Genomic DNA, 18,709 nt, shown 5'->3' with positions numbered 1-18,709 from the left:
TTTCTTCTTGACTGTATAGGAAACTACTCACCTCAAACAAGACAAACAAAGACATGTAAAACATCTTCAAATTGTATTCACTTTACAAAGAAATACAAAGAATTCTGCATAGGCAGAAAGAAACCTTAAACAGAAACAGTTCCGGTTTGTTTGCCAACTGAGTAAAGCATCCATCCCTCGTGGAGAATTCCCCCAAACCCTCCCATATAAAACTAACTTAAACGTGCTCTTTGTTCACCGTGTAAAATGACAACTTCACACAGCATTATTTTAACATTGTTTCAGACTTCAACAGAAAGGCTAGATATCTTTGCAGCTACTGGAGAAAAGTCCAGGAACATCTAGAAGACTATTTACAGAAGTGTTGGTTCATACGCTCAGATATGACAGTCCGGCAGAGTCAATGCTTTTCACTTGTGAAAATGTAGAATTGGAATTTGGTTTACTTTCTGAATTGACTGGAATTTAAATTGAATTTACCCCAACCCTGAAGTCAGTCACTTAATGGTCAAATAAAAGCTCAGATCAACAAAGTGAACTACTGTGTGTTGGTTGTTTTGAATCTTGTTTTGAAAACAACAAAACACACTTCCTGGTAAAGATGAAACAACCACGGTCATAGTTTGTTGCTTGCAGTCCTGTCATTAACAACAGGAGAGGATGGAAACAAAACGGCTCTCATTTCTACCAACCTAACTTCAAAGGAGCCTCAATCATGAATACAATCAGTCTAAAACAATACATTTCCCAACCCTCACTATAAATTGGCTCAGAACTACAAAACCCATCCAAAAGACCAGGTGGGAACTACAATTCCAGTCCTTCCAGCCGAACACATGCTGGGTTAAAGACCTACATCCCCCATCCTGACCCCAGGCCATTGGAACTCCTGCCTCCACTGCCGCCATAGTAACTGCTGCTCATACCGCCCTGGTTACCTGACAGGAGAGAGATACACACTATAGGACCGAGGAGTTCAGAGATCACACAGTCTAAAGCTTGATAGTCCGGGTCATGCGTAGATACATGTGAACAGGTGGGTGTGTTTTACAGAGCTAATACTCACTATAGTCACTGTAACCTCCCATGCTGCCCTGGCTGCTGTAGCCTCCAGAGTATCCAGAGTTCAGCCCTCCACTGCTATAGGAGGACTGGCTTCCCATACCCCCCTGCATCGGACTGCCGTACGAGCCATTACTGCCCCCTGCTGTAGAGTTCAGGAACAGCTCCACATAGCGGTGCTCTGCAGGACAGAAACAGCTGGTTAGTACATGCATTTCATCATATTAAGGTGGGAAGGCTGGGGAGGAAGAGAGAAACATTTAAGAGTGCCTTTCATAATGGCGGTGGCCGGCTAAAACATGTATAAAAAGACTCACGCATGTTGGCCTTGTCCTTCGACATGGCTGCCACAGCATCCTCATGTGTAGCAAACTCCACGTCAGCCTCTCCTGTCACTCTGCCGTCAGGACCGATCTCTACATGCACTCTCACTGGGTTCAGAGGAGAGAAGAACTACGGGGAGAGGGAGCAGTGTTATTCTCATCTCTCACACAGACCATTCTTAGTAGTATATCCTAGAACTCACATTGTAGATGTCAGTCTCTGTGGCTCTGTAGGGCAGACCCCTCATGTGAACACAGTGACCCGTGGTGCTCTGGAAGGAGGAGCTACTGTCACCATACCGCCCATCAGACACACCTGAGGTTAGACACATACACCTTAGTTATGGAGAGACTGGTCTGGGGCATGGAGACATCATACCGTCATGATAGAGGGCTAGGAAGAGCATGACTGGAGACATCATACCGTCATGATAGAGGGCTAGGAAGAGCATGACTGGAGACATCATACCGTCATGATAGAGGGCTATGAAGAGCATGACTGGAGACATCATACCGTCATGATAGAGGGCTAGGAAGAGCATGACTGGAGACATCATACCGTCATGATAGAGGGCTAGGAAGAGCATGACTGGAGACATCATGCCGTCATGATAGAGGGCTAGGAAGAGCATGACTGGGAGACATCATACTGTCATGATAGAGGGCTAGGAAGAGCATGACTGGGAGACATCATACCATGATAGAGGGCTAGGAAGAGCATGACTGGAGACATCATACCATGATAGAGGGCTAGGAAGAGCATGACTGGAAACATCATACTGTCATGATAGAGGGCTAGGAAGAGCATGAGTGGAGACATCATACCGTCATGATAGAGGGCTAGGAAGAGCATGACTGGAGACATCATACCGTCATGATAGAGGGCTAGGAAGAGCATGACTGGAGACATCATACCGTCATGATAGAGGGCTAGGAAGAGCATGACTGGGAGACATCATACCGTCATGATAGAGGGCTAGGAAGAGCATGACTGGAGACATCATACCGTCATGATAGAGGGCTAGGAAGAGCATGACTGGAGACATCATACCGTCATGATAGAGGGCTAGGAAGAGCATGACTGGAGACATCATACCGTCATGATAGAGGGCTAGGAAGAGCATGACTGGAGACATCATACCGTCATGATAGAGGGCTAGGAAGAGCATGACTGGAGACATCATACCGTCATGATAGAGGCCTAGGAAGAGCATGACTGGAGACATCATACCGTCATGATAGAGGGCTAGGAAGAGCATGACTGGAGACATCATACCGTCATGATAGAGGGCTAGGAAGAGCATGACTGGAGACATCATACCGTCATGATAGAGGGCTAGGAAGAGCATGACTGGAGACATCATACCGTCATGATAGAGGGCTAGGAAGAGCATGACTGGAGACATGTTATGATCCATAAACATTTATGACTGATAATGGCTCCCAATTAATCCAGTCGGCTGAAACAAAACAAGATCTTCTTACACTGTGCAGACATCACACACACCCTCTCCCCAACACACACCTCCACCATAGCCTCCGCGTCTAGCCCTGTCGTAGGAGCCCCCTCCTCGGCCCCCCATCATGTTGTACCCACGGCCCCCAGACGGTCTGTCATAGGGCCCCGGTCTCTGCATCCCCATAGGTTTCCTCTGGGGTTCGTAGTGGGTCCTCACCTCGGCACGGCTGCTCTTGAAGATCTCAATGTACCTGAGATACATACAGTACACACACCACCATGAAGACCACCACACACAGGAGGAGGTGTAGACTAGAGCTAGCTACTGAACAGCTCCTAAGACTGAATCAATGTGTCTGTTCAAATGGAAAGTGCAGTATGCAGGTGATAAGCTGACATTTTGGTGTATTTGCTTGTCATTGAGGGTACTGATAAAGTTGGGCAATTCAGGACAAGTGCTGCCAAGTGCAGTACTGCTCCATAGGTAGGAGGGTCTTGAACTATGTGAGACTTGATCTGGTGGGTAACAGTATACTGTCTAGTATAAAAGCCTTGACAGTACAACAGGCACTTTTCTTATGGTCACCTGCAGATACCCGATACAGTTAACACTGATGTTACAGTACAATCTGTGTCCCTGCTATGGTCATTGTCCTGTTGTTATCCATGGAGACCCACTCTCTGAGCATTACCTGTGAGTGACAGTGTGCAGGGTCCGTGTCCTCGTGTTGATTGGCCCTCAGTGAGTTAGAACACCTGGGAGAATCCTGTCTATCTATTGGCTACCTGTAGTGATGTTTAGTGCCCAGGAACCAATCAGCTTCACTCTTAAGAATCAGGGTCAAATGGATATGCCCAAATTCAACTGCAATTTTTACTCTGCACTCTCAACCAAACTTGGTGACAAACCTGAGAGCTTACAAGACACCTCGGCACTAAACTCAGAATATGATCTCCCAATGGTTTAAGAACAAGATAATGTGCTTCATTTTCCCAAAGACTGCTGTGAGTGAATGAGTGTTAGTGTGTTCTGATCTAATATTGTAACTATGTGTCTTTACAATCAATATCTGAGTATGTGTTGTCTTAAATTAACTGTTCTGTTGAGTGTCAGTTATACCGGTTAATGCTTGTAAGTTGTACACCATAAGAACAGCAACTTTATCCAGCCAGCCAACCAACCAACCATCCCCACCTGTGCCCTATTCTTTCCTTGTGTTTCTTTAGAGCCTTTTCAGCTATATCCTGTGAAGCAAACTGCACGAAGGCCTCCCCCGTACTCCTCCCCTGGAAGTCCAGCGGCAATGTTATCCCATTTGGCACGATTTCCAACCCTTCAACCCAAGGACAGATAACCCCAGTGGGGGACACAGTAAATCACATGCCCAGTTACAGAAAGGTAGCTTTCTCTGTTTGTTGCTTTATTTATTCATGAAAACTATGCATTACGACATGTACTGTACATACCAGGTGAGTATTTTTAACCAATGAGACTCAGCAACCATTCAGGCTACTTACTTTTACTGCATTTGGGGGAACATAAAGGAGGATGAGAGGAAAGAGTGTCGAGAGAGAGAAAAGGTGAGAAAATTAGGGAGAAAATTAGAAGGAGGAAATTAGGGAGAAAATTAGGGGGAGAAAATTAGAGAAAATGAGAGCGAGAGAGAGAAGGATACAGAAGAGGAAGCGACTGTAGGTGTGAAGGAATGAGTGGCTCTGGCAGTACTTGTGTTACCTTTAGTACCCACCCATTCTATAATTGTCCCAGTGGGATGAATTACATCTTTGTTATGATATAGTGGGTTCATGGGAAAACACCAAAGGACAACTGTCAAAGGAAAGTGACAGACGGGACTAGCATGTCAGGCCAAATTATTGTACAGAATAATTCATTTTAAAAAGTGTTCGTTGGGACCAAACCAGTGATAGAGAAACTTAGGTGATGGGGGAAATCCTGGACAAACTATAGCTCTGGATAAGATCATCTGCTAAATGACTGAAAAATGTCAATGATCCTGGATCATTGATGAGGGCTGAGTACGGTTTACCTCCTCCTACAGGATGTTATGGGGGTGTTCATGTGAACCAGTGGGAGCTAGCTACTGGTACCTGAGAGGAACTGGACAATCTCCTCCTTGCTGCAGCCGAAGGGGAGGCCTCGGAGCCTGACTAGGCCGTCTCCAGTCGTTTCTGGGCTGTTTGGACCAGAATGTTTCATCACCCAGTCCATTTCCACGTTGTTGGATTTAAAAACTGTGGACAAACAAGTCAAGTCAACACAAAGACCAAAGTCACTACTGCTAGTGTTACATAGTGTAAAAGGTTAAGAAATGTAGCCTAAAGTGAAGTCCCAAGGCACATATTATGCTTCAGCTGCAAACACTGAAACTTCAGGAAGACTTGGACAGTGACACACAAACACACACACACCTTCCACATATCTGTGGCCCATGGTTTCTCTGTTCTTCTTCACAGCGATCTTCAGGTCCTCCTCATTCTCCAGCTCAACGAAGGCCTCTCCGCTGGGTCGGCCCTCACGCGTGGAGGTAAAATGGATGCTGGTGCCATTGTTGGCGATTTTACAATCTATATGCCAAGAAGAGGGTAGAGGGACTCACAGTTATCTCAGATGTGAGAGGCGTTGGCTATAAAGGTGTTGTAGCAAGCTATTCAGGTTTTATCGTAAAGGTGTTATTACCTGAGAAGAACCTCCTTACTTCATCCACAGAGCAGGACCATGGTAGGCCTCTCACACGCACCACGTAACCCTCTCCATCAGACATGGTTGGTATTCTCTTAAACCTGAGGAAAGTAAAGAAGCATCAGGGCACAGTATGTTTGCAATGCTTAGATAACGTTAGCTAATTACCTTTACTCAGCTAGCTAGTTACCTAGCTGGCCATCTACATTGTATTTTACTTTTTGGTAAGTGAATGAAGTTATGTAGCATTTGCAGCGATTTAGAATGTATAACGTCACAAGACATGATTAGCTATCTAACAGGCTAGCGCATTATGAATGTAGCTAGCGCATTGTTGCTTCTAGCTAGCTAACGTCAGTTATATTCATTTAGCTGGCTAGCTAAATCCATTATCACGAAACATACTATTTCATTTACACATAACAAACTAGCTAGATTAAGTCAATGTGTCTAACGTTATTAGATAAGAATACTTTCATTATCGTCGACAGTCAGACGCAAATGTCAGGCCTGGCGTTAGCTAGATAAGTTCGCGCTTAACGTTCGCTACCTGGCTTGCTAGCTTGATCAAATTGGCTGACCTAAACAGCAAGCAAGGACTCACAAGCTAAAGGTATTATCACAAATCACATTCGTTGAAAAATAAACATAGATACCTGTTAATTTGAATTCAGTGACAATATTATCACTACCACGATTGGTAGTATAGCTAGCTAGCTGTGTTTCGGGGTGTCAGGGCGGTCTGTTTCTGCTAGCTAGCTCCTAGCTTGCTAACTTGGTCCACGCCCAAAAAGTATGACGTAGCCTATCTGGGCCCTGTCTCTGTGGCCCCATTTCACTGAGGAATCTTTCAAATGAAAACTACCAATGCTGAAGACTAAACGACACCTATCTAGTTTCTTGGGAAACTTGCAAGCTATTTCTTGCTTTCAAATTTAACATTTACATAGCTTTCCAATGCTCTTGAGAAAAAAATGCACTCACATTACTCTAAGGTACATTCCTAATATAAAATTTAAGCACCTATAGGGGTTCCGCCAGTGTTGCAATCTGAGGAACACCTAAAGGTGCCTCCAGAAACCTTTTCTTATTAGAGTGTGGCGCTATGGGATTAAGTGCATTTCTCATCTGATGTGAAGAGTGCCTGGCAATGAAAACAACCTATACTGGAACGTGCCTTAAATCTCAAATTTCAAGTTCACAGAGGAACACAAATTTAATTGAGTTAACTCCCAGGTGGTGCAGTGGTCTAAGGCAGCGCCAGCAGTGCCACCGGAGACTCTGGGTTCGCGCTAGTGCGACCGGGAGGTCCGTGGGGCGACGCACAATTGGCCTAGGATGTCCGTGGGGCGACGCTAACCAAGGTGCACGGTGTTTCCTCTGACACATTGGTTGAGACAAGATAGTTATTACTAACAACAATTGGGTACCACGAAAAAGGGGGTAAAAAGAAAAAAGTAATTGAGTTAAAGGCAGCTTCTTTTAGATTTCCATTAAAATGGGCAACAATAGCTTTTTAGCAAGAAAATATTTCTCAAGAAAGAATTTACCTAGGACTGTCTGAGTGGAGGTGGGGGTGAGGGGGAACTGAAAAATAGCGGAGGATGGGGGGATTTGATTAATCTGGCCTGGGTATGTGTTGCGTGCCTTCTAAAATGAGGGAGGTTCAGGAGTCATGAGCAGGAGAGCAAGGAAGCCCCAGTAGTACAATCGTTTATTAGAAGTCCCAACTCAACAACAACAGGTGGAAGAACACGCCCAAACGAAGTCGCCACACACAGGGAATAAATGCAACACACGGAGGAGAAACCTCTACTCCTAAAATAAAATCCCGTGGCGCAAACACGCACCCCTAACATAACAACAACAGCAAATAATCCCGCACACAGAATAGCAGGCAGCGCAGGTTAATAAACCCACCAAAATGAACTAATAGGACACAGGTGTAAAGAAAAAACAGACAGACACAAACGAAAAGAAAAGAAAAAATGGATCGCCGAGCACCGCCCGAACAGGGAGAGGAGCCACCTTCGGTGGAAATCGTGACAGTATGCGTGTTTTGCACCGGGTGAAAGTTGATTGGATTCGTTTTGAAACCGGGCTTCCTCCCAGGCATGAGGCAGGTGCCCAGTTCAAAGCCCACTGCGAAGTCTGCACAAAACAAACGTGACCTGGTTAAGTACGAAAGGTAATGAGTAGGATTATGTGTTTTCACATGCAAAAGTAATATCTTTTAATAAAAATCGAACATGTATTTTGTAGAAAAGAGATGTGCGTTTCTGGATGATGCAACATGCTGCCTTGTTGACAACATGTACAGGCCACAGACCGGTGTCCGGTCTATAATCGAATTCGCCCATTGGCAGAGAGGTTTGGAACTCTCTTTGCTTTCAGGAACCTTTTCCCCGAGGAATCTTTTAAAAAGGTTCCTCAAATAACCTTTTTAATTTTAATTTTTTAATTTTACCTTTATTTAACCAGGCAAGTCAGTTAAGAACACATTCTTATTTTCAATGACGGCCTGGGAACAGTGGGTTAACTGCCTGTTCAGGGGCAGAACGACAGATTTGTACCTTGTCAGCTCGGGGGTTTGAACTCGCAACCTTCCGGTTACTAGTGTTAAGGTTCCCGTAGGAAACTTTTATGTCCCATGTATTCCATTATGAACAATAACAATAATACTATTAACAATAGTAATACAAATAACATTGAGTGGTGAACTTGTAAAGTCACAAATTCATTTTGTTGACTTTAAAAGTCCCAGAAATCTCACTTGCAGACGTCACAGAAATCTCTGGTCTCCCTTATCCCTCTCTACAGCAAAAAGTTTCCCTCATCAATTCCCAGAACACATTTCTGAATGAACAGCGTAGTGCTTTTTAATGATGCTGCATACTCAATATTAAAAAGGAAATGGACCCCCCATTGCCACTCCCAATCCCATGGAGATGTCCTCCAGCTCTTCAGTGAGTAGCTCCTCCACATCCAGGAAGAGTTGAATGTGGCTCTCATCCGTAAAGGTATTCCCCTCACTGTAAAAAAGTAAAACAAAAAAAAGTAAAATGAAGGTTACTCAAGTCATATTTCAAACAGTAAGTTAACAACTGAGCACATCACACCTCACACATTACTACTAACTTTGCATGTATTTATTTGTCTGCAGGAAAATACATACCCTGTCTGTGACGTACAGCCCACTTGGATCTTCTTTGAAGAGGTAGGGGGGGAGCAAAATGGCTGCAGTGACTTTCAGACCTGTGTAATAAAATGGCTGCAGTGACCTTCAGACCTGTGTAATAGGGTGTGTAATGAAATGGCTGCAGTGACCTTCAGACCTGTGTGATAGGGTGTGTAATAAAATGGCTGCAGTGACCTTCAGACCTGTGTAATAGGGTGTGTAATAAAATGGCTGCAGTGACCTTCAGACCTGTGTGATAGGGTGTGTAATAAAATGGCTGCAGTGACCTTCAGACCTGTGTGATAGGGTGTGTAATAAAATGGCTGCAGTGACCTTCAGACCTGTGTAATAGGGTGTGTAATAAAATGGCTGCAGTGACCTTCAGACCTGTGTAATAGGGTGTGTAATAAAATGGCTGCCGTGACCTTCAGACCTGTGTAATAGGGTGTGTAATAAAATGGCTGCAGTGACCTTCAGACCTGTGTAATAGGGTGTGTAATAAAATGGCTGCAGTGACCTTCAGACCTGTGTAATAGGGTGTGTAATAAAATGGCTGCAGTGACCTTCAGACCTGTGTAATAGGGTGTGTAATAAAATGGCTGCTGTGACCTTCAGACCTGTGTAATAGGGTGTGTAATAAAATGGCTGGATTAGAATCAATAGAATTAGAACAGCTGCATTATTGTAGAGATTCAGCAACTCCACGGCACACCCCCCTCTGCAATGATTTTGTCGGCCATTGGGTCGAATCCGGACAGAATGTTTCTGTCCACATCCATACCGAATTTGCTTCTCATCTCTGAGAAAATCTGAAAGTCTTATTTGTTTATAATGCATTATCAATATATCTTACATTCAGATGACAGTTCTTGGCTATTCTACATTAGTTGTGTTTTTTACCATTTCTTTCTACAATGGCTGACAAATGGAGTGCTGGGCACAGTTTTAAGATATCCTTGGTACCTTGTTTCATAAAAACTTTCTTTTTCAGTCCTTTTCATTTTGTCTTGTAGGGGACTTATGTTCGGTCTCTTTTCTTGGCAGTCCACCTGCATCTGTTCAACATGTAACTCTTGACTGAAGGAATCCTCACCAATCTCAATCTGAAAATCAAATATAAATATCATCAAATGTTGATACATACAGCATCAAACACGATCAAAGTCTATAGAAAAAGGCAAAATGTCCTTTATTCACAAAGCATCTCAGAGTGCTGTTGTAGAATCAGGTCCACACTTGTCCATACAATCGTATGTATGATCTTAAAAACAGATCTGGGATCAGCGGTTCGACTTTGATAAACTGAATATGGGCCCTTATCTGTATACCAATAGTTGCCTTGGCTATTTTGGTCAGGTCTTCATTTTTGATGTCATCTGGGTTTATTTTTTCCCTTGCCCCCTAAACTTCTTCTGCATTTCCTGTACTTGTATTTATTCTTTATCATGCCGTGCCATGACTCCTTAAAAAATAAAATGTGGAGAGGAGAAATGATGGATTATTGGGACCGAGGTCAGAGGAGCAGAATAGAGATGGTCTTGTTATGCTGCTGGAAATGTGATGGTTTAACAATGTGAGAAGAAAATATCCAAGCCAGCACATTATGATCTGGGTAGGCACAATAGTGTATAAAGGTTATTAGCGTGAGTATGAAAACTGAAGAATTCGTACATATCCCTTCACTGTCTGGTCTCTCAACGAGAGTAGAAACATACAAGAATACAGTTAGACTAACAATTATGTTCATAATACAAATGACATTGACTGATGGTGTTGATTATCATCATGTAGAAGTTGACTATGTGCTATGCTATAAGCTGCAGTGATTATGAGAAGACAGAGTATGGAGGAAAGAAAGAAAACAAAAGAGCAGAGAATGTGAATAGGATCACTGTGATAGAATCAATGATGCAGATGATAGTCATACATTGACTTACATATTTACAGCTTTTGGATTCATTTTGTGAATTTGATTCAAACTTAGATTACTGAAACAATTTGCTCCACTATTCTTTGGTCTAATGACATCAATGTCTCTCCATCAATTTGGTGTTTTGTGGGGAAAAATACCCTAAATGAAAAGAACATGTCAGTGTTTTGGTCAGTGTGTATCAGAATAGGAAACCCATATGAAAATAAAAGTGCATTGTGCTTCCTAAATGAATAAATCTATGATTTGAACTAACTGCAAACCAGTGGCAGAATGGAATGGACACTCTTCCCTCTGGGTCCCTGTATCCATCTAACCCATGGAAATCCATCTCCTCAACAGGACTTATAGAAACCATTGTTGACTGTGTTGAACCATGTATGCGTGGTGATGGCTGGTAGCAGTACTTTACCACACCAGCAGCAAGGAATCTGTATATTCCACACACTTCCATGAACACATGAATCTCTTCTGAATGAGTGTCGATAACCAGATAGTCTCCTACATTGTACCGCTCGTTGTTCACTGCAATGGACATTGTCTTGGTGACACATTTTGCTCTGATGGTTTCTCCGAATCTGGCACTTAACACTACATGGGCAGAGTTTGGAAGTGCTTGCAGTGGGACGTCTCAGTTAGAAGTCTATTGGGTCCATACAGTGTGTTGTTGTTGCCAAGGCAGTTGCAGTTGGTTTGCTCCCAGCATTGTCTGAGCTAATGTCTTTTAGCCAGGGTCTTCGTTGTATTTTTAAGGTTTTCCACAACTGCTAAGAGCCTCTTGAAATACTGGTGTTTCGCTTCAAATCGCATGGAGGACTGGCGCATCAAAGTTCCATAGCAGGCTAGGGTAGTGGACGAGGTAGTGCATCTTTGCCATTGTCTTCCCTGGAAACAGCTCCTGGAAGAGAGCTTGACATTCAGTGATTTTTTTCTGCCAGATATGGGATCTAGGATCTTCTTAAAACGCTGGCCAAGATGACATCAGATACCTCTCGAAACAGGAGGTAGAGATTCCAAGCACTGCCATTTTGTATTTGACTACCAATCATTTGGGGGAGTAAACGAAAACGTGTAAATTGTTCTGATGAACTTCCTGATAGATGGCCATTCTTCCTTTGGACTCTCTCGGATAGTGGAGCAGGTTTAGAAGACACATCTCGTTGCCATAAGACAAGTTCTCAACCTCATTGTTGATCTGGACAAGAGTAATTGTGAAGAGTAATTAACACCAGTCTGAGCAATGTGGGTATGATGCCCTCGTGAATGTTATGTATGACGTCTGGTGGAAACAGATACATAATGGGAGATGGCACGTGATTCAGCTGAGAGAAGCAACAGGCTTTTTTGATGCCAATACATCGATGCAATGTCTGGAAGCGACAAATGCGACCAGAGGAAACGTTTTTTCGCAACCCTGCGTGAAGAGAGGTCATCTGCTGAGACTGTTGTGATTGTTATTCAGAAGGTTTTTAGTTTTCACCATTGCATGTTAACTTCACACCCAGTGCTTCCAATTCCTGGATGTCACGTATCAAATGCTCCAATGCTTCTTAGTGAGTGGTGACTTGTATTCGAATGAGGCGGTGATGAACCAATGTGGAGAGGTATATATTCTGGAGTTGGGGAGTATCCTTGTGGTCAAGATTTCCTAAACTAAAGTACACAGTGGTCAATTTGTGCTTGCCTTTTTTAGAACCCAGTGGATTGACAACTTTCAATTAATCTACGTAAAACTGCAGACGGAGGCTCTGCTTTGTTAGGTTGGGATTTGAACAATTCACCGTCTGTAAAGTCTTCTAGAATCTCATCATTATGTGGCTTTTGGTGTTGATTCAAGGTGGTCCAGACCTCTACATTACTTGCTATTTTTGCAGTATGCTGACCAATGGGATGTATTCAAATGACCTTGTTTTATAACCTTCTTTGTTGCTCAGGGGTACTTCACTTGGTGTAACGCTCTGGGCGTAGTGGGTGTGAAGTCAGGCACAGGAAGCAGAGAGTACAGGGTAGTGCTATTTATTGCACACACGGCGAACATAAGCCACCCCACGAAACACAGGGCGCACACAAAACAAATGCCCCAAACACGGGGACTCAAACAGTCCGGAAAAAACCCCACGAACGAAACACGCCAACATCGAACGTGCTCAGAGCAACACAAAACAATCTCGCACAAAGAGCAGGCGAGCCTACTGGTTAACATAGCCCGACTAATCAGCCTACACACAAAACAGGTGAAACCAATAAACAGAACGGGGAAAAGGGATCAGTGGCAGCTAGTAGGCCGGAGACGACGACCGCCGAGCGCCACCCGAACAGGAAGGGGAGCCACCTTCGGTAGGAGTTGTGACACTTGGCCTGACCATGCCCAATTATTTCACACAGTAATGCTCCAGTACCCACTTGGAGCTTATGCATCTAATGCATTCCTCAAATACTAGCTAGTCCCTGAGATCACCATCTTCATCCACATGTATTTGCTAATTTGTAAGGTGAAACCTGAGGGCATCACTGTAGTGTGTCATAAATGCATCAAAAATTGTTCTGTGGTCTTCAACAATACTATTATGTACCGTAGCTGGGAGGCAGTGTTCTTCCCTGATTTTCTAAATAAAAATACAGATATTCTTTTTGAGACCTTCTATTAGCTGCTAAGTGTTGATCTCTGTGGTTTCGGTAGTGTAAGGCTCTACGCTGGTAGACAGGAAGCAGGTACAGGGAGTGAGAATTGAATAACCAACGGACATAAAACAGGACAGCAACACATAATGACATTAATGCTGACACAGGGAACAAAAGCGGAAGCAGACAGAAATAGGGAAGGTAATCAACAAAATGAAGGAGTCCAGTGAGTGCTAATGCGCGGAATGATGGTGACAGGTGTGCGCAATGAAGGGCAGCCTGAGAGGGAGAGCGGGAGCAGGCGTGACAGGTAGATGTGTGACCGATAGGTGATGAAACATCTACAAAGTATTCAGACCCCTAGACTTTTTCCACATCTTGTTAAATTAAAGCCTTATTCTAAAATTGATTTTTTTTTTTAAATATCCCCTCATCAACCAACACACAATACCCCATAATGACAAAGCAAAAACAGGTTTTTAGAAATTTTGCAAATGTATTAAAAATAAAAAAAACGGAAATATGACATTAGCATAAGTATTCAGACCTTTTACTCAGTACTTTGTTGAAGCACCTTTGGCAGCAATTACAGCATTGAGTCTTCTTGGGTATGACGCTACAAGCTTGGCACACCTGTATTTGGGGAGTTTCTCTCATTCTTCTCTGCAGATTCTCTCAAGCTCTGTCAGGTTGGATGGGGAGCGTCGCTGCACAGCTATTTTCAGGTCTCTCCAGAGATGTTACATTGGATTCAAGTCCGGGCCAATCAAGGACATTCAGAGACTTGTCCCGAAGATACTCCTGCATTGTCTTTCCTGTGTGCTTAGAGTCGTTGAACATTTCTGGGATATTTTCTTTCACCTCATGAAACATGGGACCAACACATAGAGGAAATTTCCACGACACTGGCCACTCTACCATCAAGGCCTGATTGGTGGAGTGCTACAGAGATGGTTGTCCTTCGGGAAGGTTCTCCCATCTCCACAGAGGAACTCTGGAGCTCTGTCAGAGTGACCAAGGAGGTTCTTGGTCACCTCCCTGAGGTGTTTTTGCTTTGTCATTATGGAGTATTGTGTGTAGATTGATAAGGAAAACAATTAATTTAATCCATTTTAGAATAAGGCTGTAACATAACAAAATGTGGAAAACGGGAAGGGGTCTGAATACTTTCCCTATGCACTGTATATGTTTTCCAGCACCTATTAAATCCACAGGTAATTATGCAATTTAGTTTGTGCTGGTGATAGAGGCCAATATGTGAGTAGTCTGGACACAGAGAAAGTATGTTTGTTGCAAAGTGGACAATTGAATAGAGTTGGCATTCTTCAGACAGATTGTGAACCTTGGCATGACGGGATGGAATCAGAGATCATTGCAGACATCATCAAGGAACCAGTCTTCCACAGCCACAGTCAAATTCAAGTTGACACTAAAAGCAAAAGTGAAGTGCATTAGTGTGGAGGATAAAACAAAACCCATACCACTCTTTCTAGAAAACCACCTGTCCTTCTAATATTTATTGATGGTTGTTCTATAACGAAGCAGAGCTGGTGAAGATGTCTCTCTCTTATTTATCTGACGCCATATTTCTAAGTATGGGACATTATGGGATTCTGCAGTTCCATATTTAAGTGTTGACTCAGATAATATGATGCTCCAAATTGGGCATTAAGTTCTTCTTATATGTCAACACAAAGTGGCCTATTAAAGTTGTCAATAAAGAGAGTGAGCATATTTGGTCAGTTAAAGGCTTCTTGATATATAATGAACAAAAATATAAATGCAACATTCAACTATTTCAACGATTTTACTGAGTTACAGTTCATTTAAGGAAGTCAGTCAATTGAAATAAATGTATTAGGCCCTAATCTATGGATTTCACATGACTGGCCATGGGTGGTCCTGGGAGGGCATAGGCCCACCCACTGGGGAGCCAGGCCCACCCACTTGGGAGCCAGGCCCACCCACTGGGGAGCCAGGCCCACCCACTGGGGAGCCAGGCTGAGGGAATCAGAATAAGTTTTTCACCATAAAAGAGCTTTATTACAGACAGAAATACTCCTCAGTTCCATCAGCTGTCCAGGTGGCTGGTCATAGATGATCCTGCAGGTGAAGGAGCCCGAGGTGGAGGTCCTGGGCTGGTGTGGTTATATGTGGTCTGTGGTGAAGGAGCCAGAGGTGGAGGTCCTGGGCTGGTGTGGTTATATGTGGTCTGAGGTGAAGAAGCCGGAGGTGGAGGTTCTGGGCTGGTGTGGTTATATGTGGTCTGAGGTGAAGGAGCCGGAGGTGGTCTGTGGATGGTCTGTGGATGTGGAGGTCCTGGGCTGGTGTGGTTATATGTGGTCTGTGGATGTGGAGGTCCTGGGCTGGTGTGGTTATATGTGGTCTGTGGATGTGGAGGTCCTGGGCTGGTGTGGTTATATGTGGTCTGTGGATGTGGAGGTCCTGGGCTGGTGTGGTTACACGTGGTCTGTGGATGTGGAGGTCCTGGGCTGGTGTGGTTACATGTGGTCTGTGGATGTGGAGGTCCTGGGCTGGTGTGGTTATATGTGGTCTGTGGAGGTGGAGGTCCTGGGCTGGTGTGGTTATATGTGGTCTGTGGATGTGGAGGTCCTGGGCTGGTGTGGTTATATGTGGTCTGTGGATGTGGAGGTCCTGGGCTGGTGTGGTTATATGTGGTCTGTGGATGTGGAGGTCCTGGGCTGGTGTGGTTACATGTGGTCTGTGGATGTGGAGGTCCTGGGATGGTGTGGTTACATGTGGTCTGAGGTGAAGGAGCCAGAGGTGGAGGTCCTGGGCTGGTGTGGTTATATGTGGTCTGTGGTGAAGGAGCCAGAGGTGGAGGTCCTGGGCTGGTGTGGTTATATGTGGTCTGAGGTGAAGAAGCCGGAGGTGGAGGTTCTGGGCTGGTGTGGTTATATGTGGTCTGAGGTGAAGGAGCCGGAGGTGGAGGTCCTGGGCTGGTGTGGTTATATGTGGTCTGAGGTGAAGGAGCCGGAGGTGGAGGTTCTGGGCTGGTGTGGTTATATGTGGTCTGTGGATGTGGAGGTCCTGGGCTGGTGTGGTTATATGTGGTCTGTGGATGTGGAGGTCCTGGGCTGGTGTGGTTATATGTGGTCTGTGGATGTGGAGGTCCTGGGCTGGTGTGGTTACACGTGGTCTGTGGATGTGGAGGTCCTGGGCTGGTGTGGTTGTGGATGTGGTCTGTGGATGTGGAGGTCCTGGGCTGGTGTGGTTATATGTGGTCTGTGGAGGTGGAGGTCCTGGGCTGGTGTGGTTATATGTGGTCTGTGGATGTGGAGGTCCTGGGCTGGTGTGGTTATATGTGGTCTGTGGATGTGGAGGTCCTGGGCTGGTGTGGTTATATGTGGTCTGTGGATGTGGAGGTCCTGGGCTGGTGTGGTTACACGTGGTCTGTGGATGTGGAGGTCCTGGGCTGGTGTGGTTACATGTGGTCTGTGGATGTGGAGGTCCTGGGCTGGTGTGGTTATATGTGGTCTGTGGAGGTGGAGGTCCTGGGCTGGTGTGGTTATATGTGGTCTGTGGATGTGGAGGTCCTGGGCTGGTGTGGTTATATGTGGTCTGTGGATGTGGAGGTCCTGGGCTGGTGTGGTTATATGTGGTCTGTGGATGTGGAGGTCCTGGGCTGGTGTGGTTATATGTGGTCTGTGGATGTGGAGGTCCTGGGCTGGTGTGGTTACATGTGATCTGTGGATGTGGAGGTCCTGGGCTGGTGTGGTTATATGTGGTCTGTGGATGTGGAGGTCCTGGGCTGGTGTGGTTACACGTGGTCTGAGGTGAAGAAGCCGGATGTGGAGGTCCTGGGCTGGCATGGTTATATGTGGTCTGCAGTTGTGAGGCAGATTGAATGTACTGTCAAATTCTCTAAAACAATGTTAGAGGTGGCCTATGGTTGAGAAATTAACATTACATTATCTGAAACAGCTTTGGTGGACATTCCTGCAGTCATCATGCCAATTGCATGCTCCCTCAAAACTTGAGACATCGGTGGCATTGTGTTGTATGACAAAACTTTCATTGTCACCAGCACAAGGTGCACTTTACTAATGATCATGCTGTTTAATCAGCTTCTTAATATACCACACCTGTCAGGTGGAATGATTATCTTAGCATAGGAGAAATGTTCACTAAGAGGGATGTAAACAAATGTAAACAAATTTGTGCAAAACATTTGGGAGAACTAAGCTTTTTTTGCATATAGAACATTTCTGGGAATTTTTTATTTCAGCTCATGAAACATGGGATCAACACTTTACATTGTGTTTATATTCTTGTTCAGTATAAATTACAGTTTAATCCTCCCTTCTAAACTCTTGCCTGTAATCTAGCTAGGTTAATTATTGCCCTTTTACTAGTCCAAATAAACTGAGTAATCATTTAGTCTATGGTGTTAAAGGTGAAGGCAGGTATGGACAATGAAACATGCTGATAACGTAATTCAGTTTAGGAGCTATAACCATATTTATAACGTGGCCTACCCCACAATGAGATTTGCAGCTTATCCCAGTTCTTAAACTGGAGATTAATTTGGTTAGTATTTACAGAATGTGAAAGAAACATTTCCCTTCCCCTAAGAAACAACTTCTCTTCTCACAAACAACAAGAAGACACAATCACACCAGACATTCACCATTCAGTTAGCATAGGAAAAGACAAAGGAATTACACAGAACATACAATGATCACACTGTATTGATTGATTGATTGATTGATTGATTGACTGTAAATAAATTCGTTCACCATTCAGTTAGCATAGGAAAAGACAAAGGAATTACACAGAACACACAATGATCACACTGCAAATACATCCAAAGATGTTATAGAGGCTAACCTGTTTGTAGATCCATGGTAAGCTTTAAACATTGTCTTGCCTTGGTCTGAAATACAGAGGACAGAACAGGCCACCCCAATATACCAACCTGAAAGACATCAATTAGACACAAACACAACATAAACAACATGAGTATTCAATGCATGTAACTAATCAGATCTGTTTTATGTATTCTTCTTTTTGTCAAATTCAACATAACCTTCATTGGGCCGTCTGTGTGTGCGTGTGTGTGTGTGTGTGTGTGTGTGTGTGTGTGTCTTACCTATTCATGTAGGTTGATGCATTGCTGTATCAGAACTCACAGCTCCTGAACTTTCCACCATTTAACTGGACAGGGCCATGATAAGCCAGGTACTAAAGGGAGGGGGAGTGTATCATGGGTTGAAATGAGGACTAACATTTCTCAATATTGAGTAACTTTACTAGCTAGCTAATGTTAGCTAAAACGTACCAACACGTAAACAACAATTACCAGATAACATTACAGGCTATTTAGCATGGCTAGATGATGAAATACGAAGAGTACATTACTTTAGCAGTTTTATTAAGTATTATCTTAGCTAGCAAATAGCTAGGTTCACTC

The 18,709-nt window shown here is 44.1% G+C and overlaps 1 protein-coding gene and 2 long non-coding RNA genes across 4 annotated transcripts; 1 reads left to right on the top strand and 2 right to left on the bottom strand.

The window, feature by feature from the left end:
* Window positions 1-54: 54 nt before the first annotated feature.
* On the bottom strand, window positions 55-6,322 carry LOC115130967 (heterogeneous nuclear ribonucleoprotein H-like). The gene is made up of 10 exons (XM_029662571.2): window positions 6,202-6,322; window positions 5,543-5,646; window positions 5,275-5,430; window positions 4,954-5,097; window positions 4,040-4,178; window positions 2,911-3,095; window positions 1,589-1,701; window positions 1,380-1,515; window positions 1,067-1,243; window positions 55-938 (listed from the first exon to the last, which is right to left on the bottom strand). Exons 2-10 carry the CDS (start codon window positions 5,625-5,627, stop codon window positions 853-855), a joined length of 1,221 nt encoding a protein of 406 aa, XP_029518431.1. The 5' UTR covers window positions 5,628-5,646; window positions 6,202-6,322; the 3' UTR covers window positions 55-852.
* Window positions 6,323-7,242: 920 nt separating this feature from the next.
* Window positions 7,243-18,473, bottom strand: LOC115130964 (uncharacterized). The gene is made up of 7 exons (XR_003863875.1): window positions 18,389-18,473; window positions 18,127-18,214; window positions 14,618-14,704; window positions 9,687-9,826; window positions 8,721-8,800; window positions 8,442-8,577; window positions 7,243-7,696 (listed from the first exon to the last, which is right to left on the bottom strand). It is a non-coding gene; the product is annotated as an uncharacterized LOC115130964 (long non-coding RNA).
* Window positions 7,640-9,588, top strand: LOC115130963 (uncharacterized). Of its 2 annotated transcripts, XR_003863874.2 has the most exons (3): window positions 7,640-7,733; window positions 8,366-8,565; window positions 8,709-9,588. It is a non-coding gene; the product is annotated as an uncharacterized LOC115130963 (long non-coding RNA). The 2 variants fall into 2 exon arrangements; XR_003863873.2 differs by having other exon boundaries at window positions 7,640-8,565.
* Window positions 18,474-18,709: the final 236 nt, after the last annotated feature.

The sequence above is a fragment of the Oncorhynchus nerka genome, linkage group LG6 (genome assembly GCF_034236695.1).
Source record: "Oncorhynchus nerka isolate Pitt River linkage group LG6, Oner_Uvic_2.0, whole genome shotgun sequence".
Classification (NCBI taxonomy): Eukaryota; Metazoa; Chordata; class Actinopteri; order Salmoniformes; family Salmonidae; genus Oncorhynchus; species Oncorhynchus nerka.
The sequence above is the reverse complement of the archived record's forward strand: the minus strand, read 5'-3'. Positions and strand labels throughout refer to the sequence as shown.